The sequence below is a fragment of the Pleurodeles waltl genome, chromosome 9, assembly GCF_031143425.1.
Source record: "Pleurodeles waltl isolate 20211129_DDA chromosome 9, aPleWal1.hap1.20221129, whole genome shotgun sequence".
Taxonomy (NCBI): Eukaryota; Metazoa; Chordata; class Amphibia; order Caudata; family Salamandridae; genus Pleurodeles; species Pleurodeles waltl.
Window position 1 is genome coordinate 867509746 of NC_090448.1, and position 27795 is coordinate 867537540.

At 45.1% G+C, this 27795-nt stretch overlaps 1 protein-coding gene across 1 annotated transcript in view; it reads right to left on the bottom strand.

Moving 5' to 3' along the window:
- EML5 (EMAP like 5) overlaps nt 1-27795 on the bottom strand; it is a 1994219-nt gene that overhangs the window by 59290 nt on the left and 1907134 nt on the right. The window contains exon 40 of the mRNA XM_069208148.1: nt 22083-22236. Coding sequence (XP_069064249.1) covers nt 22083-22236 — 154 coding nt within the window. The remainder of the gene's footprint in view (nt 1-22082; nt 22237-27795) is intronic.

The window sequence follows — 27795 nt, forward strand, 5'->3', positions numbered from 1 at the left end:
AAGGAGAGCACCACCCCAGTGAGATTTGTTTACTTTTCTGGTTGCACAGGCCCTCTCAAAAGCTGTGAACCACTTGGTGATATCATCACCTTCTTCATATTTTGTTACAATCACTCTGGGGATTTTTAGGATGTCATTATTCTCTCTGACCCTATTTATGTTGCTGCCACCATTGATGGGAGCTAAACCAATCTCTTGTCTTTCCCTCTCTATGGCTAGGAGATGTCTCTCCAAAGCCAATGTTTTGGCCATCCTGGCTAACAGGAGGTCATCTTCATTGAGGCTGCCCTCAATGCTTCCAGAGGTACTGGTCTCCCCTGTGGAAGAACCAGTCTCTCTGACTATTATTTGTGGAGATAGGGTTGAGGGACCCTAGTCTCCCTAGTTAGGACAAAAGGGAGGGAATTATCCTCCTGGTCACTAACTTCCCTATCTGCAGGAGTATCCTCAGAGGGGTGGTCCTTTGCAAACTCTGCCAAAAGCTCTTGGAGCTTTACTTTGGTAGGGTTGGACCCAGTCTTTGTATTTTTTAGCTTACAGACTGTCCTTAACTCTGACATCCCTAGATGCAGGTAAGGGGTGAGGATGAGTTCCACCACCATCTCATCTGTGCTAGACATTATTTCTCTAAAAGTTGGGAATACTTTTTAAGAATCTAAAAACTACTTCTAGAACTTAAATCCAAACTTTTACAAAAGAAATGCTAACAGGGACTTACACAAGGCCCTAGCAGGACGTTTAAAAATTTAGAAAAATAGCTCAAATTCCAAAATCAGTTTCTAATGAAAATATTTGGAATTTAGTCATGTGATCAGGTATTGGCTGAGTAGTCCAGCAAATGCAAAGTCTTAGACCCTACCTCTGATCCACCAATGTAGGAAGTTGGCTCTGTATATACTATCTCAAAGTAAAAGATAGTGTGCACAGAGTCCAAGGGTTCCCCTAAGAGGTAAGATAGTGGCAAAATTAGATAATTCTAATGCTCTATTTTGTAGTAGTCTGGTTGAGCAGTAGGCTTATCAGAGGGTAGTGTTAAGCATTTGTTGTACACACACAGGCAATAAATGAAGATCACACACTCAAAGACTTAACTCCAGGCCAATAGTTTTTATATAGAAAAATATATTTTCTTTATTTATTTTTAGAACCACAAGTTCAAGATTTGAAGTAAATATATAAAATGCAAGGTACTCCACACAGGTAAGTTAGGAACTTTGAATTAGAGCAATAACATATACAGTTTCTTTTGGCGATAAGCTATTTTCAAACTGGACACAGTGCAAATATCAACAGTTCCTGGGGGAGGTAAGTATCGGTTAGTTTGTGAGGTAAGAAACACACTTACAAGTCTCAGTTCCTGGGCATAGGCAGCCCACCGTTGGGGGCTCAAGGCAACCCCGAAGTTACCACACCAGCAGCTCAGGGTCGGTCAGGTGCAGAAGTCAAAGAGGTGCCCAAAACACATAGGTGCCTATGGAGAACAGGGGTGCTCCGGTTCTGGTCTGCCAGCAGGTAAGTACCTGCGTCCTCGGGAGGCAGACCAGGGGGGTTTTGGGGAGCACTGGGGGTTGACACAAGTAGGCACACAAAACACAGCCTCAGCGGCACAGGGGCGGCCCGGTGCAGTGTGCAAAGCACGCGTTGGGTTTTGTATTGGTTTCAATAGAGGGACCCGGGGGTCACTCTAGCGGTGCAGGAAGGGCACAGGGGGGCGTCTCGGGCCAGCCACCACCTGGGCTAGGCAGAGGGTCGCCTGGGGGTCACTCCTGCACTGAAGTTCGGGTCCTTCTGGTCCTGGGGGCTGCGGGGGCAGTGCTTGGTCCAGGCATCGGGTCCCTTGTTACAGGCAGTCGCGGTCAGGGGGAGCCTCTGGATTCTCTCTGCAGGTGTCACTGTGGGAGGCCAGGGGGTTGTCTCGGGCTACTCACAGGGTCGCAGTCACCTGGGAGTCCTCCCTGTGGTCTTGGTTCTCTGAACCTCGAACCGGGGGCGTCGGGTGCAGAGTGTGAAGTCTCACGCTTCCAGTGGGAAGAGTGAGGTCTTTGAAAGTTGTAGAAAAGTTGCAAGTTTGTTCCAGGTTGTTGAGCAGAGCCGCTGCTCACAGGAGTTTCTTGGGCCTGGGATTCAGGACAGTCCTCTGAGGCTTCAGAGGTCGCTGGACCCTTTAGGATGCGTCGCTGTTTGCAGGTTTTCGAGTCAGGAGACAGGCCGGTAGGGCTGGGGCCAAAGTAGATGTCGTCTGCCGTCATCTTTACAGGCTTGTAGGTCAGCAGTCCTTCTTCTTTAGTTCAGGTTGCAGGAATTTGATTTCCTGGGTTTTCGGGTGCCCCTAAATACTAAATTAAGGTGTGTGTTTAGGTCTGGGAGGGCAGTAGCCAATGGCTATTGTCCTTGAGGGTGGCTACACCCTCTTTGTGCCTCCTCCCTGTGGGGAGGGGGGCACATCGCTAATCCCATTGGGGGAATACTCCAAAACTAAGATAGAGGATTTCTAAAGGCAGGGGTCACCTTATCTCAGGGCACCTTAGGGGCTGTCCTGACTGGTGGGTGACTCCTCCTTGTTTTCCTAAATATCTCCTCCAGCCTTGCCGCCAGAAGTGGGGGCAGTGGCCAGAGGGGCGGCCATCTCCACTAGCTGAGATGCCCTGTGGTGCTGTAACAAAGAGGGTGAGCCTTTGAAGCACACCGCCAGGTGTTACAGTTCCTGCAAGGGGAGGTGTGAAGCACCTCCACCCAGTACAGGCTTTGTTCCTGGCCACAGAGTGACAAGGGCACTCTCCCCATGTGGCCAGCAACTCGTCTGGTTGTGGCAGGCTGGCAGAAACTGATCAGCCCAACACTAGAAGTCGGATTGGTATTCAGGGGGCATCTCTAAGATGCCCTCTGGGTATATTTTACAATAAATTCCACACTGGCATCAGTGTGCATTTATTGTGCTGAGAAGTTTGATTCCAAACTTCCCAGATTTCAGTGTAGCCATTATGGTGCTGTGGAGTTCGTGTATGACAGACTCCCAGACCATATACTCTTATGGCTACCCTGCACTTACAATGTCTGCCGGGGCCTGGTTAGCAGGGTCCCAGCACACTTCTTAGTCAAGTCAGCATCAATATCGGGCAAAAAGTGGGGGGTAACTGCAACAGGGAGCCATTTTCCTACAGCCTGCAACTTGCTAACTCGCCTTGCTGATAAACTGTCTACTAAAAAGGCTAACTTACAGGTGAGGTGCTGCACTGAGGACTTACGTAAGGGCTCAAAAGGAGGAGCCACTCATTTTAATAAAACTAGATTTAACTCGCAAGAAGGACATGCTGTCTAATAGGAGGAAAGGTATTTTTCAATCCTTCTAAGAAGTCGTTAACAAGTGCTTTAGCAAATGAGGATCCTAGATTCAGCTCATTTATATATTCTGCTATGGCAGCTAAATGTACCTTGATCAATATGAATTGTAATTTTGATTGTGCCAAATGAAGCAGATAAGGTAATATGACATCTTCTTTGCATTTAATTGGATCTGTGTTGTTTCAGAGACACCAGATGATAAATCTTTTACACTTAAAAGCATATGACGCTCTTGCATTTGGATGTCTAGCTTCCTTGAGAATGGCCATACATTCTGGAGGAAGATGTAAGTGTCCGTATCGAACTACTTCAGAAGCTCTGTCCCCAAATTCAGGGACTGTGTAATGGGGTGAGAAATCTTCCCTTGCATCCTCGACAGCAGGTTGTGTTTGCACAGCAGTCTCTTGTGGGGTCTGATGGAGGTGAAGTAGCTGTGGATACCACCATTGTCTGGGCCACTCTGGTGTGTTAAAATCATTAAGATATCTGATGCTTTGAGCTTGGTTTATATTGTTGAGATTAATGGGATCAGCGGAAAGACAGAGAGAAACCTTTTTAACCAGTCGATCAAAAAAGCTTTGCACAACAAGTTTTGAATTCCAATTCTTTACCAGCCAATCGTCCAGATAAGGGTAAATGTAAATATTTTTTCTCCGGACGTGAGCTGCAACCACCACCATGCATCCATGCATTTGGAGAAAGTTCTAGGTGTGGACTTTAGGCTGAATGGAAGAACTGTGTACGGATAATGGGCTTTCGTTCTACAAATATTAAGACTTTTCTCTGTTTTTTCACTATGGCTATGCGGAAATATGCATCTTGAAGATTCACCTAAAACATCCAGTCTCCTTTCTTCAATTTTGGGTAGATATAATGCAGGGCTAGCATCCTGAATGTTTGTCTCTTAGCATGTTTGTTTGCCTGTCTTAGGTTGACTATAAGCCTGAACTCTATTTGTTTGCTTTTTTTGGCTACCAAAAACTACTTTGAATACATACCTTTTCCTTTATGAGATAAAGGAACTGGTTCTATTGCTCTTTTTGTGGATTCAAGAGTGTACCTCCTTCTTCAACCGCTTTGCGCCCAGGCCTTTTCCCCTCACGTGCCACATTTTTTTGGGCTATTTGGGGTAGTTTGTGCTTAGGCCCTAATACCTTTTTGTCCACATAAGCTACCCACGCCAAATTTGCGTCCTTTTTTCCTAACATCCTAGGGATTCTAGAGGTACCCAGAGTTTGTGGGTTCCCCTGGAGGAAACCAAGAAATTAGACAAAATACAGCTAAAATGCTGTTTTAAAAAAAAAAAATGGGAAGAAAGGGCTGCAGGAGAAAGCATGTGTTTTTTCCCTTAAAATGACATCAACAAAAGGTTTGTGGTACTAAAATCACCATCTTCTCAGCTTTCAGGAACAGGCAGACTTGAATCAGAAAACCACATTTTTCAACACAATACTGGGACCATACCCCATTTGTACTATTTGTTGTGCTTTCAGCCTCCTTCCAGTTAGTGACAAATGAGTATGAAACCAATGCCGGATCCCGGACAGCTAAACATTTCTAAAAAGTAGACAACATTCTAAATTCAGCAAGGGGTCATTTGTGTAGCTCCTTCAAGGTTTTCCTACAGAACGTAACAGCTGAATTAAAAAAAATATTGAAATTGAGGTAAACAAAAGAGCCATTTCTGGCCATGTTTTCTTCTATAACTTTTCCAAGCTATGGCAGATTTTTAAAAGCAATATACCGTTACGTCTGCTGTACTCTTCTGGTAGCGGGGATATATAGGGCTTGTAGGTTTATCAAGAACCCTAGGTACCCGGAGCCAATAAGTGAGCTGCACCTTCCAATGGGTTTTCATTCTGTACCGGGTATACAGCGATTAATTTGGTGAAATATAAAGAGTGAACAATAGGTATCAAGCAAACTTTTGTATTTCAAAAATGGGCACAAGATAAGGTGTTGAAAAGTAGGGGTTGTTTGCACATCTCTGAATTCCGGAGTCCCCATACTAGCATGAGAATAACAGGGTATTTCTCAAATAGATGTCTTTTTTAAACACTGTCTTACATTTGGAAGGAAAAAATGTACAGAAATACAAGGGGCAATAACACTTGTTCTTCTATTCTGTGTTCCCCCACGTCTCCCGATAAAAATGGTACCTCACTTGTGTGGGTAGACCTAGTGCCCGTGACAGAAAACGCAACATGGACACATCACATTTTTACATTGAAATCTGACCTGTTTTTTGTAAAGTGCCTATCTTTGGATTTTGGCCTCTAGCTCAGCCGGCACCTAGGGAAACCTACCTAAGCTATACATTTTTTTAAACCAGACACCTAGAGGAATTCAGAATGGGGTGACTTGTGGGGCTCTCACCAGGTTACCCAGAATCCTTTGCAAACCTCAAAATTGGGCAAAAAACACTTTTTCCTCACATTTCGGCGATAGAAAGTTCTGGAATCTGAGAGGAGTCACAAATTTCCTTCCACTCATCATTCCCTCCAAGTCTCCCAATAAAAATGGTACCTCACTTTTGTGGGTAGGTTTGATGCTCTTAATTGTGTTTGACCAATGACTTTGTGTTTCACCACTGCGCATATTAGTTGCTCAATGTTCACCAGTAGCACATTATATGTTTTGTTCAGCCATTACATTTTGTATTCAGTTTAGCTGCCTATTGGCTTTGACATGGCATTAGCCTTTACATTCTGTATTCAGTTTAGCTGCCTATTGGCTTTGACATGACATTAGACATTACATTTAATATTTAGGTTAGCTGCCTATTGGCTTTGACATGGCATTAGCCATTACATTCTGTATTCAGTTTAGCTGCCTATTGGCTTTGACATGGCATTAGACATTAAATTTGATATTTAGGTTAGCTGCCTATTGGCTTTAACGTGGGGTTAGACATTGCAGTGGAGACATTGCAGATGAGCTGTGTTTTTCCAAGCTGTGTTTTTCCACAAGATGGACCACGCTGTTTTCTTCACACCAGACCTTAGCTGATAAGAGCACGTAGATTTAGTGTTTACCTAGCAATGCAGTCTGAGAGCTCGGGAGGATTGGCCACGCTCCGGGGTCCTTCAGTTCTCACACTGAGTTTGCTTTTAAGGATGACTCTGGACTACAGCAGGGCAGATTGAATCTGCTTTGACTTCAGGCAGGAGCTAGACGTCAGTTGCCTGTCTCCTGTTTGGGTAGAGAATCTCTTTCTCGCAGTTGACCGGAGTCATCAACTTGCAGACCCCAGAAAGATGAAGCTGAGCTATAGGCCCTACGGTGATGAATTTTGACTTTAATGCTTTGCTTTGAAGTTATGCAATAATATAATCACATCTATTTGCTGTGAACATTGCAACTGAGAAGTATTGATATATTTTGCTTTCATTGCTGCAACTACTTTTGAACGTGTTTTTCCAATCTACTAATTTCGTCTGTCAGGAACGTCGTGGTGGGGAATTAATAACAATAAATGTCTTCTTTAAACTCAGAAGTGCATTCCAGAGAGGTTCTGTAAGCTCGGTTATGAGATAAGAGGGAAAGCAGAACAGTCGGCCTAGTGCCCGTGACAGGAAATGCCCCAAAACACTACATGGACACATCAAAATGATCAAATACAAAACTACCTGTTTTTCGGGGGGGGGGGGGAAATCACCTGCGTTTTTGGTCCTGGGCTTAGCAGCCATCTAGGAAATCCTACCAAACCCAGACATTTTGGAAAACTAGACACCCAAGGGGGGTCCAGGGAGGTGTGACATGTGTGGATCCCCCAGTGTTTTCTTACCCAGAATCCTCAGCAAACCTCAAATTTAGCTAAAAAAATCAAATTTTCACCACATTTGTGTGTGGGATCACAGCACCGGCACAAATTTCCTACCACCCAACGTTTCTCTCAGTCTTCTGATAAAAATTATCAAGAGCCTGTGACAGAGAAGAGCCAAAAACATGTCGAATTAGAGGGGGAACCAAAGCGGGTCCAAAAGGGCAGTTTGAAAACAAAAGGTTTTACGTTGACAAATGGGACACTATTTTTATCGGTATAGATGCAACAATGCTGGGTGGTAGGAATTTTGAGGATTCCTGCAGATTCTGGAAGGTTCCATCACCAAAATGTGGGAAAAATGTGTGATTTCAATCAAAGTTGGAGGTTTGCAGGGCATTGTGGGTAAGAAAATGGTGTGGGGTGCATGTGAAGCACACCACCCTGGACTCACCCAAATATTTAGTTTTCAGATGTGTCTAGGTCTTGTAGCGTCCCAAAGTCCAAAAAGTGCAGCCCTCACCATTCTAAGTGGGACGATTTTCAGTTAGACAGGCTCTCAAGGCTCAAATGTAAATCCAAAACCCAAAATAATCAAATGTCCGCTTGCTTGCCATTGGTATAAGATATTTAAGTGTGTGGGGGAGAGCTGAAAGACTGTTACCCCCTTCAGTTGTGGTAGGGGCGTAACCATGCCCGTACTGGGTGGTAGCCACTACCCTACTATTTTTCTTTAAATTCCCCGGCATTTAGTAGGCTTTCTGACCCCCCGGGGAGTGGGTCAGGGGTAATTGCCCCATCTGCCCACCGGTGGGCAGAACAACTTTGTCCCCATTTATTTGGGGTGGGGGTATGGCCAAACCCCCACCTTCTTTATTTGAAAAAAATTCTTGTCTGGTGGGATTTCTGCCCCCCCTTGGGGGCAGATGGCCTTACAAAATAGGTCGATCTGCCCCCAAGGGGACCAGAAATGGCCAACAAAAAAAAAACATACACACACACACCAATCCCTGGTTCCTAAGTGGCTTCTGCCCCCCCACCCCAGGGACAGTTCAGCCTTATAGAAATAGGTCGATCTGCAGAAATGGCCTAAAATGAATTTGCCCCACCCAGGGGAGAGACCTTTGCCTAAGGGGCGCTCCCCTTGCGTGAAATTGGTGCAAAAAAAATCCCTGGTGTCTAGAGGTTCCTGCTCCCCTAGGGGGCAGATTGGCCTAATAAAAATCTGCTCCCAAGGTGGGCATAAATGGCCTAAAATAAAATTGCCCCCCAAGGGAGCGACCCTTGCCTAAGGTGTCGCTCCCCATCTGTAAAAAAAATAAAAAAATAAAATCTCTGGTGCCTAGTGGTTTCTGCTTCCCTTGGGGGCAGATATGCCTAATTAACATAGGCCGATCTGCCCCTAAGGGGGACAGAAATGGCCTAAAATAAATTTCCCCCCAAGCGAACGACCCTTGCCTAAGAAGTCGGTCCCTTTTTGTGAAATTATCGTAAAGAAAAACATCCCTGGTGTCTAGTGGTTTCTGATTGGCCTAATAAAAATAGGAGGGCAGGAAGGGCCTAAAAACAATTTGCCCCCCAGGGGAGCAACCCATGCCTAAGGGGTCGCTCCCTGCCAGTAAATATATTTTTAAAAAAATTATCCTCGGAGCCTAGTGGTTTCTGCCCCCACCCCCTGGGGGCAGATCGGCCTAATTAAAATAGGCCGATCTGCCCCCGGGGTGGGCAGAAAAGGCATAATAAAAAAAAGCCCCCCTTGGGCCGCTCCCCTTATTTGTTTACAAAAGTAAAAAAAAATCCCTAGTCTAGTGGGCATTCCGGCAGCTCGATCGTTAAGCGATTCCCCTTCCATCCTTGCCCAAGGGAGGGTGGTGGGAGGCCCACAGGGGGAGCACTAGTGCTCCCCCTGTGGCCCGGGTGCAGGACGTAGCGGTTATGTCCTCAGCACCCAAGCGGTGCAGCCGAGGACGTAAATGGTACGTCCTGGGTACCCAAGGGGTACATTGCAAACATTTATGTTTACGTGCTGTTTTTGGAGTTATTAAAGGAGGAAGGTGTTTGAACTGGATAGTGTAGCCATTTGGACAATTTGTAGGACCCATTTGCCAGTGGTTATCAATCTCCACTCTGTTAAATGATGTGACACAGTTCCTCCAGCCTCAGTAGTAAACAGAACTGGGTAACTGTGATTCTCCCTGTTTTGATTTTAGTCATGATTTGGAAGAGTACTGGTGGTGCATCTGTGGTTGTTGCTGCATACCTCTTCCTCAATTATTCCTAGGATGGAATTGTTGTTGGTGTTGTCGACCTTAGGACCGAGAATAGAACAACCATTGAAGGAATGGAACCCTCTGTTGGTTCTGAAATCTATAGTCTCTTTTATGGTATTAGGAACAATAGAACTTCTTCCTTTCCTCTAAATCCACTGTTTTAAGAATTTCTGCCTCTTTCTTCATTCTCCCCATCTCTTTGTCCATGTTTGGGCCAAAAAGGACTGGTCCATTGAAAGGAAGATTCATGATTTTCAACTGAGCATCCAGTTTCGGTGCAATCATGCTAAGCCAAGACAACCTGCAAAGTGATATACCATTGCAGAAAAGTATAATGCCAGATCTGTTTCATCTATGGAAACACTAATAGATTGATTTTAGACAGTCTGTCCCTCTTGCACAATACTCCATATAATATTGTCTCCTATCTCTACCATTATCATCTGCAAACACAATGAGAGATTCCAATAGTGCTCGATCATATCTCGCAAATAGGGCAGATGCAGTAGAGTTCTTAAAAGTGACAGCTGCAGAGTTCCATATTTTTCCTTCTTCTGCATCCAGTCTCTTACCGTCTCTTTCAGGAGGGCCTGAAGTCTCTGGAGCCTAAGGATGTTTCTTTCTTACGGCAGAGACTACTGCCGAGTCTGGTCTGGAATCTTGCCTTAGGTAGATACGATCTTGTTCTGAACTTTTGCATTTTTTGAGAAGTCAAAGAGTTGTAGTCTTAATAGTGGATGGGGTAAGGAACCTTTCATCTGGAAGTTCTGCAAATCCCAGTACCAAAGGTAAGGTAGGTCTTAGTGAAGCTTTTGGTTGCAGAGTCTTTATTATCACAGAGACTACTTACTGCCTGTGGCCCTTGCAATTCAATATTTAATTTATTGACATCTCTGAATAGGACAAAGTAAGAATGTCATGTACAGGAGACGACCTAAGAGGAGACACTGCCAGATATGCGTGAGTGTATGTAAACAGGAGTCGGAATAAGACCCATTGGTGAAGGAGACTGAGAAGGTGATCTTTTTGGGGTCAAATGTCTCAGAAGAGATGACTGCAAAGGGCCTTCAGTGTGCAATGAAACTCTTGGTCTTGACTGTGGTTCCAATGGTTGAACTACAGGACTTCCTGGAGAAATAGGTCTAGGACAAGTGTCTCCAGCCAGTTGATCGCAAGCTACCAGTAGCTCGCAGAAACTGTCATAGTAGATGCCAGCCTTGAGGTCATTTTTAAACTAAGAATTGCAATAAATAAGTGTTGTGTTTTTCTTTTGAAGTTAAGGAAAGGTTGTTTTTATTTTCCATTATTACCAGGCCGCAGACAGCACAGCCTGATAATGAGCAGTGCTGCCCTCATATTTATGACCCGGGAGGCCACAGAGGTTCAGTACTAAAGCAAAGAGGTATTTAACTCTTAAATAAAAGTTGTCATCTACTTAATATTGGAGGTGAGACCAACATGATGTTTCGGAATGCTTTTAACTGAAGAAAATGAAATTAAAACGTTAACTTAATTATTAGGTAAAAGCTTCAGTTTTATTTTCTCCTGTTCTTAAGTGTCGCATTTACAAACAGCAGGAATTTTTCTCTCACTGGCTGGTAGGCACAGTGCTATATTTATAACTGAAAACCACAATAATTTTTTTTTTAAATGGGAGAAATTTGTAGCAGGGAAAAAAGTTTCTATGACCTATTAAGTCAATGTTTTTCTCTACCTTCTCTTTCAATGAAGCCAATTAAGTCTTAATGTTTTATGAAGCATATTTCTTCACTTTAAATTCCTCCCATTTAAACAAATGACTGTATTTTTCTGTTATAAATATGGGAACGGGAGCAAAAAGCCTTCTGTTTGTACCTTGTTGTACTTTGCCATGAGAAAAAATTAAAATGAGGAGTTTTATGGAATGCATGTAAACATACCTTAAACTCTTCGGTTGAGTTTCTCCCATTTCAGAGTGTCTCATTTACACACAGCAGACATCTTGCTCATGGTAGCTAGACATGCTGCCATATTTGTAACTGAAAAATACAGACATTTTTTTAATTGTGAAAAATTCTAAATGCAGAAAAATGTTCCTTATTAGGAACATTTTTGCAGAACGTTTTTCTGCATTTTACATTTCTCCCATTTAGAAAAAATGGTTGTATGTTGGTGTTGTACATGTAACGGTGCCAAGTATGGTGAAAGGTATGTCCTGTGTCACAAGTACATTTGACACAGGCTCTCAGTCACCCACACATATATCCAATTGATTCACACATATGCTCATACATCCCCACGGACCACATACTGACTCGGATAGCAGCCCTGTCATAGGACCCCTAGTCACTGTATTTTGTTCAAACCATAGTAGTGGGCTCCGCAGACATTACGTTTAAAGTCAAGGAAGCTGGGCGAGGGGGTGTCGGGTAACCATGTGTGTACGTCATGATCACTTAAAATGATCAGCAGTAGCTTTAATAATTACAGAAATGTTTGAAGACCCCTGGTCTAGGAGCTAAGTTTAGAGGAGTAAGGTGTTCTTGAACAGGATCATTCTGTTAGAAATTATTGACTGTCTTGATATCTAACTCCTTGGTGCTGAGTGTTTTGACGGCGATCTTGACTTCAATGAATCCGATCCCTCGACTTTGACTGATGATCCATTGGTGTCAAGTATTCTGCCATCAGCAGTCTTGACATTGACAGTTGTGGTGTCAGAACTGGATTTGATGCCAAAGGTAAACCTAACAGTACCCAAGGTGTTGTCAACCTTGGCAGTGCTGTCGTCGTACTCCTCGATGGTGAGAAAGTTGGTGCTGCTGCCTGCCTCAACGTCACCTGGTGGTCTTGAGGGCGATGAGTGTCCAGGGTGATGGTGACAATGACAATGTGTTTCTATGTTTCTCTTCCAGGGGATCCTCATCAATAGTCATAAACATTGAATATTCCCGCCCTTGTGCGGGGACCCCGGAGCATATATATAAAATACATACATATTATCATGTGTAAAAACAGCAATGCAGGCTATAATCATAAATAGGCTAAAATGCTTTATTTCTATGAAGTTTTTTTTTTATTTTTTTTTATATTATAAAATCACAATAGATCATAAATATCTACCTAAGCCCCCAAAAACTGGACTTAGGGAAGTAAACAGCAGTAAATAGCAGAGAAAAATAGAAAAAACGACATTGAAAAACAATGAAGCATTCTTAGCCAATAGGCTGCATGCAGGTTAACACAGGAGAACCATAAAAACTTTGGCACCGTGCCTTTAAGACCCTGAGCACCTCCAGTATCCCACCATGCCTCAGGGGTGAAGGGAAGGTGACAGTTGGTTCACAGTTAGGTCAGTTCTTTTTTCCGGCTTCTTCTGAGAGGATCCTGGAGCATTGAGCTCTCAGTTTTTCTGAGTTTTTCTTCAGAAAAATCCTTAAAAATAGTGTTTTTCCTATTTACTCGACAGATAACATCTTTTGTCTGAGTTTGAAGTCTTTTTTGACAGAAAATGCCATCTCTTTTTGTAAAATGTCCTTCTTGTGGGAAGAAGAAAGCCCAGTCAGACCCACACTCTCTGTGTATTGTCTGCCTGCCACAGAGTCACTGTCCTGACACCTGCAAGTATTGTAAGAACATGTCAAGGAGGACTCTCAAAGACAGAGAGAAGATCAGGTTACATGGGCTTCAGGAGAGGAAAAAGTCAACATCCTCTTCACTTCCCAGACCTACAGCAGAAGGAATGGCCCGATCGACGTCGACAGGTAGGATTGTGCCTGTTTGTTCTCCATCGACGTCATCGGCACCACCGTCTCACCGGCATAGATCGCCGTCGACGGCGACCAGACCGACGTCGAGGGACAAAACGTCGAAGCATGGACACAGGGGTACATCTCCGTCGACGGCAGGCCGCCGTTCGGCGTCGAGCCATCTCCGGCGCTCCCGTTCGCCGTTGAGAACGTCTCACCCCGTGGCGTCGAAGGACAAGACGTCAAAATCGCCACGACGGCATGAACATCCGCCGTCGACCACTCGCCACTCAACGTCGAGACACACGACGGCGAGTAGGTCCAGGTCCCGCGATAGGCGATCGGCGTCAAGACACTCGACGGCAAGACCTCCGACGTCAAGACCTTCGACGTCGAGAACAGATCAGCCATCGCAACCTTCGACGTCGAGGATGCAATCGACGTCGACACAACCTTCAGCTGTGTCACAGGCAGTAGAGCCAGCGGACAAAGCTCCCTCACCGGTGGTCTCTATAAGGAGTGCATCATCCCATTCCAGAGCATCGGGGCATGTTTCTCCCATCACTCTATCACCCAGATGGTTAGAGAGCCTGAATAGACCGGCAGCATCCCCGGATTCACAATACTCTAGGATGTATTCTCCTACTGCCTCATTACCGAGAACGCCATCGCCTACAGCTAGAGCAGGACGGGCTCGTTCTGCTTCTCGTCAGCCGACCACAAGACCTGCACACTCTGCTACAGCTTCTCGGAGCAGGTCCCGTTCCCGAAGGAGAACCAGGTCACGAACACCACGCAGAAGATCACCTTCTTGGTCTTCTTCAGGATCGTCTGTTGGGCGCTACTCCCCCACACTCACAGATTCTCCACCTGCTAGGATTTCCCCGGTGGATGATATTACCACTTTTAATGAGGTTCTTCTAAGGGGAGCGCAGAAGCTAAATATTGAGGTACCGGAGCCGGCCACCTCATCCTCAGTTATCTTTGAGACCCTACAACACAGATCAGTCTCGAGAAAACTGCTGCCACTAGTACCGGGTTTGCTGCAACCGACTATGGACACTTTTCTGTCTCCAGCCACTCTCAAGTCTGCCCCGGCTAGGATTCAAAAGAAGTACAAAGCTCCGGAACAAGATCCTTTATTCCTGCGGAAGGATCCGCCACCGGACTCTGTGATCTTAGCCGCAGCCAGAAAAACACACTCTGTGGCATCATCTTCCACAGTCCCCCCGGATAAGGAGAGCAGACACCTAGACTCTCTGGGGAGAAAGATGTGCGGTACGGCGGCATCTGCTATGAAGGTCTCCAGCGCCTCAGCACTTCTGGGCAGATATGACCGCTCTCTGTGGGACTCACTCCACAGATTTACAGAAAAGTTGCCCAGGGAAGATAGACAGGACTTCCAGGAAATCTTGCAGGAAGGGGGCCTAGTATCTAACCAGGTCATCAGCGCGGCGGCGGACGGGGCGGATTTGGCTGCGCATGGGTATGCGCACGGAATCTGCGCTAGGAGGTCTTCCTGGCTACGGCTCACGGGTCTGAAACAGGAAGCACAGCAGCGCATTTTGAACCTCCCATTCAGCGGGAGTTCGTTGTTCGGTACCCACGCGGATGAAGAGATGGCCCGAATGAAAACGGAAGTCGACACGATGAGGGCAGTGGGCCTGGAACGTAAAAAAGACTTCAGGCGGAGGTACAGGCCGTATGACAGACGACCATTCCAGCAGAGGGTTCAAACCCCTCACTGGTCTCAGAGGCCACAACAACGACAGGGACGTCCCCTGTTTCAGGCACGTAGACCCACAAGAGACAGAGGGTCAAGTAGACCTCAACAGTCTACAGCAAAGACACCATCAAAGCAATGAGGCATTGCTTCCCTCAGCACTGTGCACCACTCCGGTGGGGGGAAGTGTTACGCATCATCTTCGCGAGTGGCACTCAATCACAAAAGACAAATGGGTGCTCAATATTGTCGAACATGGCTATTCTCTCCTTTTCAAAAAACCTCCTCCACGCTTGCCGCCAGCAAGGTGTTTTCCTTCTCATCTCAGCCTGCTACGCAAGGAAGTTCTCGCACTCCTGCAAAAGAAAGCTGTAGAAAAGGTTCCTCCGGCACAAAAAGGAAAAGGGGTGTACTCCCGTTACTTTCTGGTGGCGAAAAAAGGTCAACAGGGCCTCTTCAGGCCAATTCTGGACTTACGGCTCCTGAACAAGTACATAAGAAAACAAAAGTTCAGGATGCTAGCCCTTCACCAGATTGTCCCGCAACTGCATCAGGGAGACTGGATGTGCTCCATCGACCTACAGGATGCATATTTTCACATCCCAATAGCGACCAAACATCGGAAATTTTTACGTTTCCAGATAGCGTCACAGCACTACCAATTCAGAGTCCTTCCATTCGGCCTGAAGTCTGCACCCCGAGTCTTTTCAAAATGTGTAGCAGTGGTAGCGGCACACCTTCGAAGACAAAAAATATTCGTCTACCCCTACCTGGACGACTGGCTAGTGAAGGCCTCATCTCCGGATCAGGCGAGAAGACATCGAGATATCGTTCTAAGAACTTTCGAGTCTCTAGGTCTTCAAATCAACCACGACAAGTCAACCTTGATTCCAACACAAAACCTCCACTACCTGGGAGCGATACTAAACACAGGGCTCCAAAGAGTGTATCCTTCGGAGGAACGACTTTTATCAATCCACAGGAAGTGTCAACAACTATTAACAGCCGATGCACCTACAGCTCGTCAGGTGACATCGCTTCTGGGCTCCATGGCTTCATGCATCTTCATTGTCCCGAATGCCAGGCTACGCATGAGGCCCCTTCAGGAGGCATTAGAGAACAATTGGAGCCAAAAGACTGGTCACTGGGAGGACAGAGTTCGACTACCAGCAGTGGCTTTTCAATCACTACAATGGTGGATGCACAGACCTCACCTGTCGATAGGTTCTCCGTTTCACCAGACAATTCCAGTCGACACTCTGGTAACGGATGCGTCTCTTCAGGGTTGGGGTGCTCATCTGGGTTCCTTCCAAGCTCAGGGTCTGTGGTCCGACAAGGAAAAGAACTATCACATAAATCTACTGGAACTCAGAGCAGTCCATCTGGCTCTCAAATCTTTCTCTCCATTGGTTCAGGGGAAATCTATCCTAATTCAGACAGACAATACAACCACAATGTATTACCTGAACAAACAGGGGGGAACAAGATCACTACCTCTGTCTCGAGAATCCCAAACGATATGGCATTGGCTCCTGGCCAGGGGAATGTCTATCACAGCGGTACACCTGCCAGGTCAGCAAAACGTAGAGGCAGATTTCCTGAGCAGACATCTGGAAGACGCGCACGACTGGGTGCTACACGACGAAGTCGTCGAGGACATCTTCGGTCAATGGGGTCGACCTCAGTTGGATCTCTTTGCAGACGAAACAAACAAGAAATGCCCAGACTTCGCATCCAGGTTCTGCCGTCCGGGATCTCAAGGGAATGCCCTGTTGATCAACTGGTCAGGGACATTTCTCTACGCCTTTCCACCGATTCCCCTCATACCGGCAGTAATCAACAAATTTTACAACTCCAGAACCAGAATGATTCTGATAGCGCCACAATGGCCCCGCCAATTCTGGTACACGGACCTACTCAACTTATCGGAAAGACCTCACAGGAGGTTGCCGTGCAGACCGGATCTCCTGAGCAGAATGGAAGGCAGAATCCTACATCCCAACCTTCCCTCTCTGAGCTTGACAGCATGGCTCCTGAATTCCTACAGTATGGGCACCTAGGGCTCTCACAGGAGTGCATGAGCATCTTGAAAGAGTCAAAACGACCTTCCACGCGGCGTTCTTACGCTTTTAAGTGGAAGAGATTTTACATCTGGTGCTCTCAAAAAGGTATAAATCCCAAACGAGCTCAGGAGGACGTCATACTATCCTATTTACTTCATCTGGCGAAGTCTGGTCTGCAGGTATCTTCTATTAAGGTTCATTTGTCTGCAATTACAGCGTATCGTAAGTCGCCTTCTCAGGAATCCTTCTTTACGATACCTGTAGTCAAGGATTTTTTAGAAGGCTTGAAAAAGGTTTTTCCTCCCATTCGGAGACCTTCTCCTCCATGGGAACTGAATGTAGTCCTGTCAAAACTTATGGGCCCTCCTTTTGAACCTATCCACAAGGCCTCTTTACAGCACCTTACGTGGAAGACGGCTTTTTTGGTGGCCATTACTTCAGCGAGGAGGGTCAGCGAAATTCAGGCTCTGTCTTGCAGAGAACCGTACACGTTTTTTCACGATAATAGAGTGGTTCTGCGAACTCACCCATCTTTCCTTCCGAAGGTGGTGTCAGAATTCCATATCAATCAGACTATATCTTTACCGACTTTCTTTCCCAAGCCGGAGACTCCGGCTGAGAAAGCATTGCACTCCTTAGACTTGAAAAGAGTGCTGAAATTCTATTTGGACAAAACAAAACCGATTAGACATTCTAACCATTTGTTTCTAAATTATGGTCATTTAAGAACAGGAGAGGCAGCGTCTAAACGAACGATATCAAGATGGATTGTGTCTTGTATTGTTAACTCTTACCAACTGGCTAATAAGAGATTACTGGCTAGGCCAAAAGCGCATTCCACAAGGGGAAAAGCGGCTACTGCTGCCCTCCTTAACAATGTACCAATTTCCGAGATTTGTAAGGCTGCTACATGGAAGTCTGTGCATACCTTTACTAAGCATTACTGTTTAGACTCGGATGCAAGAGCGGATGCCCAGGTGGGGCAGGCCTCTCTTAGAAATCTATTTGCATGAATATATATCTTTTCCTGCACTTCTTTCAGACAGTCCGCAGAGTTTAGGGATGGGCTTGCTAATCTATTCAATGTTTATGACTATTGATGAGGATCCCCTGGAAGAGAAGGATAAGTTACTTACCTGTAAATCCTAGTTCTCTTCCAGGGGTATCCTCATCAAAGTCATAAACAACCCACCCTCCTCCCCGGACTCAAGTCTCCTGGAAGTGCAGGACAGATTATCTTTCTGATCAGTTATACAGATTGTCACCGTAAAAAAGTACTGACCTAACTGTGAACCAACTGTCACCTTCCCTTCACCCCTGAGGCATGGTGGGATACTGGAGGTGCTCAGGGTCTTAAAGGCACGGTGCCAAAGTTTTTATGGTTCTCCTGTGTTAACCTGCATGCAGCCTATTGGCTAAGAATGCTTCATTGTTTTTCAATGTAGTTTTTTCTATTTTTCTCTGCTATTTACTGCTGTTTACTTCCCTAAGTCCAGTTTTTGGGGGCTTAGGTAGATATTTATGATCTATTGTGATTTTATAATATAAAAAAAAAAAAAAAAAAAACTTCATAGAAATAAAGCATTTTAGCCTATTTATGATTATAGCCTGCATTGCTGTTTTTACACATGATAATATGTATGTATTTTATATATATGCTCCGGGGTCCCCGCACAAGGGCGGGAATATTCAATGTTTATGACTTTGATGAGGATACCCCTGGAAGAGAACTAGGATTTACAGGTAAGTAACTTATCCTTCCTCTCTCTAGATCTTCCTCTGTGACAGTCTTTAGTGCAAGAGGTTCTGGATTCAGAAAAAGAGCCCCTTCTATGTCCTTTTTCAGTTTTTTTCCCCTCTCTTCTTCCTTATGCATGTTTTCAAATTTCTCTCTCCGGCGAATGCCCTGACAGTCTTTTAGGGCCCTCTTGGACATTTTCTGACAAAATTCACACTCCTTAAAAGAGTGTGAAGCAGGAAGACAGACAACACAAATAGAATGTGGGTCTGATGAAGACTTTTTTCGTCCACATGAGGGGCATTTCACAAAAAGTGAAGGCATTTTGAGAAATATTCACCACTTTTCGATGGAAAATTGGTGAAAATGTACACTAACCTCGGAGATCTCGAATGAAGCACAAACATAATTAACTTTTTGCAACTAAAGTTAAGAACAAACTGGGTAAAGAAACCCAGAGAGCGTTCAGAGATCCTCTCAGCATGAGCTGGAAAAAAGAACTGAGGCTGTGAGCCAAACTGCCAGTACAGTGCATGCTGAAAAGAGAACGTGCTGCCCCCTTAAAGTAACAGTGTATTTTCCTTGCGCTCTAGCTCTTGACCTGACAGGCTTCTTTTTATATAATTTTTCGTTCTCTGTTTGTGAGTAATAGGCGTTTTGTTTATAATTAAACCTGGGTTGCGTCTTGTCAGATGCTGAAATGTAGTCACTTTATATTGATTAAATCCCAGAAATCAGTGAAAAGCAGCCATGTTGCATTCTTTAATTGAGGTAACTTTAATTCTATGGACATTGAGTTGATTACCTCCAACTAATAATGACTTTTATTATTTGAAGAGAACAAATTTCTGGATCCCTGCAAACGTACAGTGTTATTCTATGTTTATGGCCATCAGTGAGGATCCTACGACGCAGAACATGCAAAGTACCCTTGTGAATCATGCAAGCGTTATTGCCTGGATAATCTACACATTTTCTACATGCAAATTATTGGAATGGCTGGAAAAAGCTTTGCTAATTTGATCCAATTGGTTTAGTTTAAACCTCATCGTACAGAAATGTATGTTCCCCAACACGTGACATAGTCATGCAACCTTATTTGCTCTTTCTGCATTCACAATGACATGCACATGTGGTTCAATTGGTTGTCTAAATAACTTAACATTAACATTATTTGGTCTTCTTTCAAAGAGACAAAGGGCCTGATTTATAACAAAATTAGCACCACCTTTGCGTAAAAACTATAATTATATGTTGTAAGTTTGTGCCGCTTTTGCGTCAAAAAGTGACACAAAGGCAGCGCAAACTTTTCAGAAATCAGGCCCAAAGTGCATGAGTGATCCCTGTGAAGCACCTGCAGCACTTTCTCAGATTAGAAGCAGAAAGTCACATTATTTCTGAAACTTGAACCGCAAGTTGAAGAATGTGCAGCACTAATTTTGGAATGTATGATGGAACAACGAATGCTGGAACCACGCATGCCTGAACAACGTGGTCGCAACAACAACCGCATTGTTATCATGAATGACTTTACCATGCAAGCCTTTACAATTATTTTTTCTTGTAAAAGCATGCCTTGTAAAGGCATGTGTGGGAATGGCATGCGTGGTTCTAGCATGCGCCTCCCCCACCTGTCCTAAGGCCCAGAAGTACCCCACCCCTAATACTAAAACTGCCCAGCCCCACAACCCTAAAACAAAACTACCCTGAATACCTCCTACCCACCCTGAGCCCTAAACCCTTCCCCCACCTCACCTACCCACCCTAAAAATAACAGACCCCGCCTCTGAAAACACCTGATCCCCCACTCCCAAAAAAACCAAGCTACCCCGTCCGCCCCACCCCCAAAACCAATCTACCCTGACCCCCCACCCCCAAAACACTAACTACCCCGAACCCCCACCCCCAAAAACCAGACTATCCTGAACCCCCACCCCCAAAACCAAACTACCCCGATCCCCGCCCCTCAAAAAACAAACTACCCGACCCCACACTCCCCAAAAACCAACCAACCCCCACCCCAAAACCCAATCTAGCCCGAATCCCCCACCCCTAAAAAACAAACTACCTCGACCGCCCACCCCCAAAACACTAACTACCCCGACCCCCACACCTACAAACGAAACTACCCCAAAAACCAAACTATTCTGACCCTCCACCCCCAAAAAACAAACTACCCTGATCCCCCACCCCAAAAACAAAAGTACCCCACCCCAAAACAAAACTACCCCGACCCCCCACCCTGCCCCTAAAACGAGAACTGCCTGATCACCCCACCCCAAAAACCAAACTACCCCGACCCCACACACCCAAAAAAACAAACTACCCTGACCCCCAAAAACCAAACTACCCCGGCCCCACCACCCCCAAAAAACAAACTGCCCGACCCCCCAAACCCCAAAAAGCAAACTACCCGAATCCCTCACCCCAAAAACAAAAGTACCCTAACGCACACCCCCCAAAAACAACTGCCCTGATCCCCCACCCCTAAAAAAACAAACTACCCTGACCTCCCCCCACCGCAAGCCCTTAATCCGCCCCCCACTCCTAAAAACTACCCCTCCACCCTGGCCCAGCCCCACTTACCTCACTGCTTCCTCTCCCGATGCACTCTCCCTTTTTTAACCACGCATGTGCATTGTTCAGCACATGCATGGTTAAGGCAGAGAAAAAGGGAGTCGTTAAAGCAAGCGTGGTTCTGCTTGCGTTAACAACGTAGGTTGCTGTTCCGGATGTTCCCCCTAAGGGTGTGTGTAACCTTGACTTGACGATAGTCAGTCTAAGGAGTAAACTGTAACAGACAAGCCAAGGTGAATTTTCTGATTCAAGGTTTTTGTGAATAATCTCTGAAATTCATATTTTTTGCAGATCTATGGATATGTGGCAAGGTATTGGAGCCCAAACCAGGTTAACCATGTTTTCTTCTTTGTTACCTCTGTAATGGTTTAGGTCCAGGCTTTTAAAAACAATGGTCCACAGAGATATAATACACATGCTACAGACAGAATAGTCTATCTACCATGGCTATGAAGGGGGAGGCATGGGATAGCTATCGGTTAACTTGGGTGACAATCCTTCAAATGTGTAATTGACACTCTGTACGGTGGGGGGGGGGGGGAGGGGTCAGGGGGGAGGGGGAGTCAAGGAGAGTTACCATACACTGCCATGCAGAGGCCCACCGGGTCAGACAGGAATTTTAAATAAAACTGGTTCTATCACGTGAGGGCCTCTCCTTCCCCAATTGTAAAAAAATAATAATAATGATTACAAGAAAGCCACACAAACTTAGCTCATTTCCTTTGGAAATATCTAGTGGACTTCCTGAATAACCTGAAAATTTGAGTGGTCCAGACAAACACCTTTGCCCCATGGATGATGAATTTTTATCACACAAGAATTTTACGTAGTGAAAACGTGCGTGGTCACACTAACAACATGAAATACGAGGATCTTACAAACTTTTCCGGACATGGAAAGTCAAACAGCTTGACCATGCCAAAGTCATCGCCTGTGACAAGGCTTATTCCTGAGTGAGACACAGAGGCACAGGTGACGTCAGCTTTCTCACTGTGCCTGGACCAGATCCCCACAACTTCATCACCAAGAACACTGAAAAGCAAAGATACAGAGTTTATCGGTAAAAATAAACACAGAAAGTATGACTTTTTGGATGAACTCAAGTTCTCCATGGAGACAAGATCATAAAAATTTGAGATCAACAATACATAATTTCTCTTAATTGAATACATATTATCAAGTTGTTCAAGTCACAATATCATAAAGTAGGTATAGTAACTGAATTATGCGTTCTATTAAACATTCAGCAACACTGACACTAGGTCTTTCAGAGAATTGCAGAAAATGAATGTGCGGGGGGGGGATGGAGGACTCTATAACTAGTCATTCCCTGCAGTTTCATCTGAGATTTTCAACAACTAATGTAAATGCCCTCTGCACCTATTAGCCTCATACATGCTTATAGTCGAATCTCTAAGGTGGGGCTCCAAACTGTGCCTCTGCCACGTTCAACGGAAGGAAAAGGATAAAAACCGTGCAGAATAAGACATATGGTTCATCTGTCTCAGAGGGCCAAGTCCCTGATAACGTTTTAAAAGGGGACGGGGCGTTTCACCCTATACTTCTCCCTTCTCTTTAGTTATGCCGTTCCTTCTCAACAGAATATAGTGCTACAGAAAGGCTTGGAGGTAAGTGGAACACACCGTACCAGAAGCTTACACTTGGAGGGTGAATGGATAGACTGAGGCATGGTGCCATTGCTTACCAGTAATTCTCATAATTTCTAATCCCAGTTTTTCACATCATTGCATCACTGCCCTTGTGTATGAGATTGCGACTCCTAAAACTGAAGCTGGCAACCTCAGTTACCAACAGGAGAGATAGTTGTTTGTTCTACATCCACACTGTGAATTTTCTCTCTCCCTTTTTACGAACGTCTGCCCTGCCCATTACTCATAAATCCTCACTTTCTAGTAGACAGTGTCTACTCTTATCGCCTGTATTGCTATCAGTCCATAGAATAACTGTGCAGTGGAGCTTTAGAATGGAGTGTCGGCATTATTTGAGACTGTTGATGGAACTAAGGCTTAGAATAAGAAAGATAGCATGTGAGTAATTGGTTTATTACTGCCTAGTCTGTCTTCCTCGCCAATCCTTAGCTATTTTCAGGATGCACTAAACTATCTGTGCTGACTGTAAAAATCTGAATACTAGCAAAAGGAGTAATACATTTATGAAGCATGCAACATTCACAAATGAATAACATTCGGTACCTGTGCACGCAGAGAAAAGTACATACTGCACGTTCAACCTATAATGAACAACAACAGTGTGCAGGAAGGCAAAAATAGCTCCCTTACACATTTCATGAAAAGGATTCATTGCGCAGTGATCTAACAAACCACCATCTCCCTCTGTTCCCCAACATCACATCTCCCTTTATAACAGGTAGTCACACTCAAAGGAGTTGTCGTTTTTTCCCTTACCTACCAACCTTTAAACAACAAGGAATCTGATTTGCAAAACTCTTCTATACCACTGAAGTAACTGAAATGGGTGCTATGTACACCTAGAATATGAAGCCACTGTTTCTCCACAGAGGAGGAGCAACTTCCTGGCCTAGGTAGAATTAAGATCAAAACTTAGTATGGACCCCAGAACTCTATCTAGAATGACAGTATAGCACAGTCAAAAAATACACTTCAGAAACCACAGACGAATCCGGTTCTACCAATCTGCATGCTAATGCAGTGACCACGAAAAAAGACACCTTGCAGAGAACGAGGGCAATGGACAGAACTAAGGACTGAAATGCTGTGGAGGAGGCTCCAGATCCCTACTACAAATGGAAGATTCCAGGAAACAAGTGGTAAACATAGCACCAGCCTTCCTTCAGTTATGGAAGCTTGCGAGAATCGTAGATTTCAGAAGGGAACTGATTCTACTGATGTCTTTGAATGCCAAAATGTCATAACTGCTATCTACTGTACCTTAAGGGTGGAAGGAGCTAACCCCTTAAGGTACTCGTCTTTTGAAAAACAAGGATGCAAGGGTTTGGAGGAGCTATGGAGTAAACCTTTGGGCAGAAAACAAGTCCCAACATATTTTTTGATATTCAGAGGAGCCCCCCAGGCAGCTGAGCCACTTGAGTAATGGATGGATTGAACTGCCATAAAAGAGACCTGTTGCTGAAACGCAGCTTTTAGTACTCAAGCCGTGAGATGAACAAAGGAGTGATAGAGAGATCATCAGGTGGAAGGGAGATACTGCCACCCACCGAAGGATCAACATGAAGTGTTTGTCTCTTCTTTTGTTTCTCTTGTTATGCATACCCTTGCTTTTGTATCATCAGATAACTAAAATCTGTTTTTGGATCGTAATCAATTAAAATATTATTCTTCATGTATCTTGAATCACCCTTTTTAGCAAGATTTGTTACCAGCGTATTTGTGAATTTTACTGTTCGGTTATGATTGACATGATAACCTTTTTTAATATGAGAGACGAAGGTCACTTTTGTCAGGGAAGGGTACTTTAATCACTATTACTGACTCTTAGGATATGGTAATGGTGTGAAAGGCGCACTGCAGTCTAGTGGCTCAATCAAAGAGAGAACACCCACCTACATTCCACTTACATTCTCTACTTCTAAAATATCAGCGGAACGTGCCAGGAAGGATGGCTGAACTGCTTCACAATCTCTCAAAACACTTTGGGCACCAGAATGTAAGGTACTGAAGAGGGCACACCTGCTGATGCAACTTATGAACGTGTTGACCTAGACTGCTACATAGACATTTGTTAGAGGGGAAATTGGAATCTCTGCCAGGAGCTGGTTAACTGCAACACCTCTTTCAACTTTGGAATGCTTGTTCTTACTGGTAATTGTTGTAGGCCTTTACCACTAAATTGTCCATTCGAATCAGCAATGCCTTTGCTGAACTTCCACAGTGAACAAATTAAGTGATTGCTAGTTGTCCTTCACTTGGAGGGTGAATGGACAGAAGCTTACAGTTGGAGAATTGCAGACGTCCATCTGCGCCTGTGATGATCTGTCATTACTATCTCTGCCCTCCAAGTGTACTAGAGACTGGTGAAAATTTCCAGGACAAGCAGGCATAAAGGAGACAGGGAAAACTAGTCAAAAGGTAACTGATCAAGTTACCAATACATTTCTGAACTTAAGTTTGAGGTTACATGGAACTACACTTCGTATTTCAATGAATATGAGCAGCCGAACACCAAAAGGTGGCTGATGAGGGATTTAGGTTGCAGACAAACCCAGGGGGGCATAACTCTGGCTGTTTCCATGAAGAACAGGCCCTCTGTGAGGCTGATTAGCTTGACAGAAGTTAACTCCGGTTCCTCTGAAAATAGCTCTCCTGGAAAAAAGACTGGAAGAAAGACAATAGCCTGATCTGGTCAAATTCTGGCATCAGAGAAGTCACTGTCTTGAGATGAATTGCTTTGAGACGTGGACCAGTTGACCAGAATTTGTCTCAAGAGCATGCAAGCTGCCTCGGTGTCAGACTCAGCTTTAAAAAAAGAGGAGTACAATTTGTCAGTCAAGGTAAGGGAATCTTCCACCATGTTTCTCAAGATGCAACAACTATTCAGGTGGATGGGTATATGACGGTGTGTGTTCAGAATTTGAAACATAAGAACATCCCCCCACCTTTTAAAGACCATGTGCATGTTGAACCTGAGTTGATCATGAAAACTGGAAGATCTGAACACATTTATTAATGTCCCCCTGAGCCAGTCCTAGCCTATAGTTCCTGAAGGCATCTCGATCAAAAAGACAAGTCCTCTAGAACTATGAGCCCTATGTCTGATAGTGTCTGGGTCTTACGTAGAAGGGTCTATTACTCACAGGTATTTTTAAAGCATTTTTGTTGCATTTTCAAACAAACTCTAATAATAGAACAGTACCAAAGCAGGGGTACAGGCATTGCTTACGAGGGACTCACCAAAGCTGTAAAGTATATATTAAAGCACAATCTGATATGTGCATAGCAAGGCTGGTGTAGCAGCGCCCACCATGAGTGCTTTGCAGGCATAATTGTTCAAGGGTTCCTGAATAACAGTGATGACACCACCACACCCCTGCCCTGAGAGTCCAGTCTAGGGCAAGTGAACAGCACTGTGTCCCACACTGGCAACATTGGAATCCTGTGCACCCCCTATCCTCCTCCATCTGTACTGACTTTCTCTCGCAGTCGGCCCATTTAATCACTTCCTTCCATCACCTGCGTAAATCAGGGTCTCCAGCCCATTTCCAGCTCATCGTCAACTGTCTTTGGGCAAGGATGAGTGCCAGATCAATTACCCTGGGAGCACCACTGCGTCTGTGAAGGCCCAGTAGACACAAGTGCGAAGTATTCTTAAAGGACCTGTCAGTAGCTTTACAGATAACCTGTAACACTGTGTCTTGGGGGGAAAGGGAGGGGAGTGTCAGTGCTGTACAGCTCCAGACCATGTGGTTGAAGTCTGCATCACCCTCACCACAGCAGGGGCTTGCCAATGAGGTTCCATGGAACATATCTTGCACGTGCCACGCAGTGAAATATGCCCTGTGCAAAAAGTAAAACTCGATCAATTCAAAACTAGCATTGCAGGATACATTGGGGGTGCAAGCCAAGGTCTGCCACCAAGCAGCATCATCCAAGGAAGGCCTGAAGTCAGTCATTCATCGCTGATGCAGCAGAGTCAGATCCTTCTGGGCGCCTTTCAGAAGAACCCTGTAAATAAGTGTAACTGTCCTCGTCTTCCCTGTTATAAGCAAGAAGTATTAGAGGCACTTGTGCTCCTTAGGCTCCCCAGACCCTGAACACCACTGGCCATGTGCTACTCATCATGGCCCTGTATAAAAGGAAATTCCAAGCCGGAAGATCACATCCCTCTTGCAAGTCTGCGAAGGGGGAATCACCCAATATAGTGAAACCTGCCTTAGTCCATCTGTGCAGGCCACCCCACTTTCCCAGATTTGGCCAGTACTGCGCAATGGGCAAGGGGAGCTCGTGAGTATAGGGGACACTTGTGCGTGTCATCTGCAATGCCGTAGCCCAGGCATGCCTTGCTGTCCTTATTAATAGATTCTCACCACTCACTATCGATGCAGTTGTTGACTTCAACAAAATCCAGGTCAACAGTTCCTGAGAGGGTAGGTTATGCTCTCCGTGGCCAAAGGTGTCCCAAAGGTAAGAGCACCACCATGTCACCCACTGTAGCTGTGCAGCCACATAATTCATTTCCAGCCATTCCACCCTTGTCCAGAGGAAGGTGTAGCTTCTGCAGGGCTACTCAACATCTACAGGAGCACCAGTAAAGGGTCAGAAGGATGCCATCTAATTTTTTGAACTCCCCCCACCTCAGAGTTCTACTGGTAAGGCAGCAAACAGTAGAGAAAGTGTGGTAGGATCACCATCTTTGAGAACTCAATCCGGCCGCTTACAGAAAGAGGGAGGGTGCTCCAAAAGGCAAATGAGCATTGTAACACAGAGAGACCTACCATATTTATCCTCAAATCTCTGGTCCGCCGATGTATATATGGCCACCCCTTCAGTATCGAGTGGGAGTCTGTTCCCACTGCATCAACAGTGGGGTCCTCTGGGCCCACGGCTCCTCAGTGGAAGTATCCTAGGGCACTTA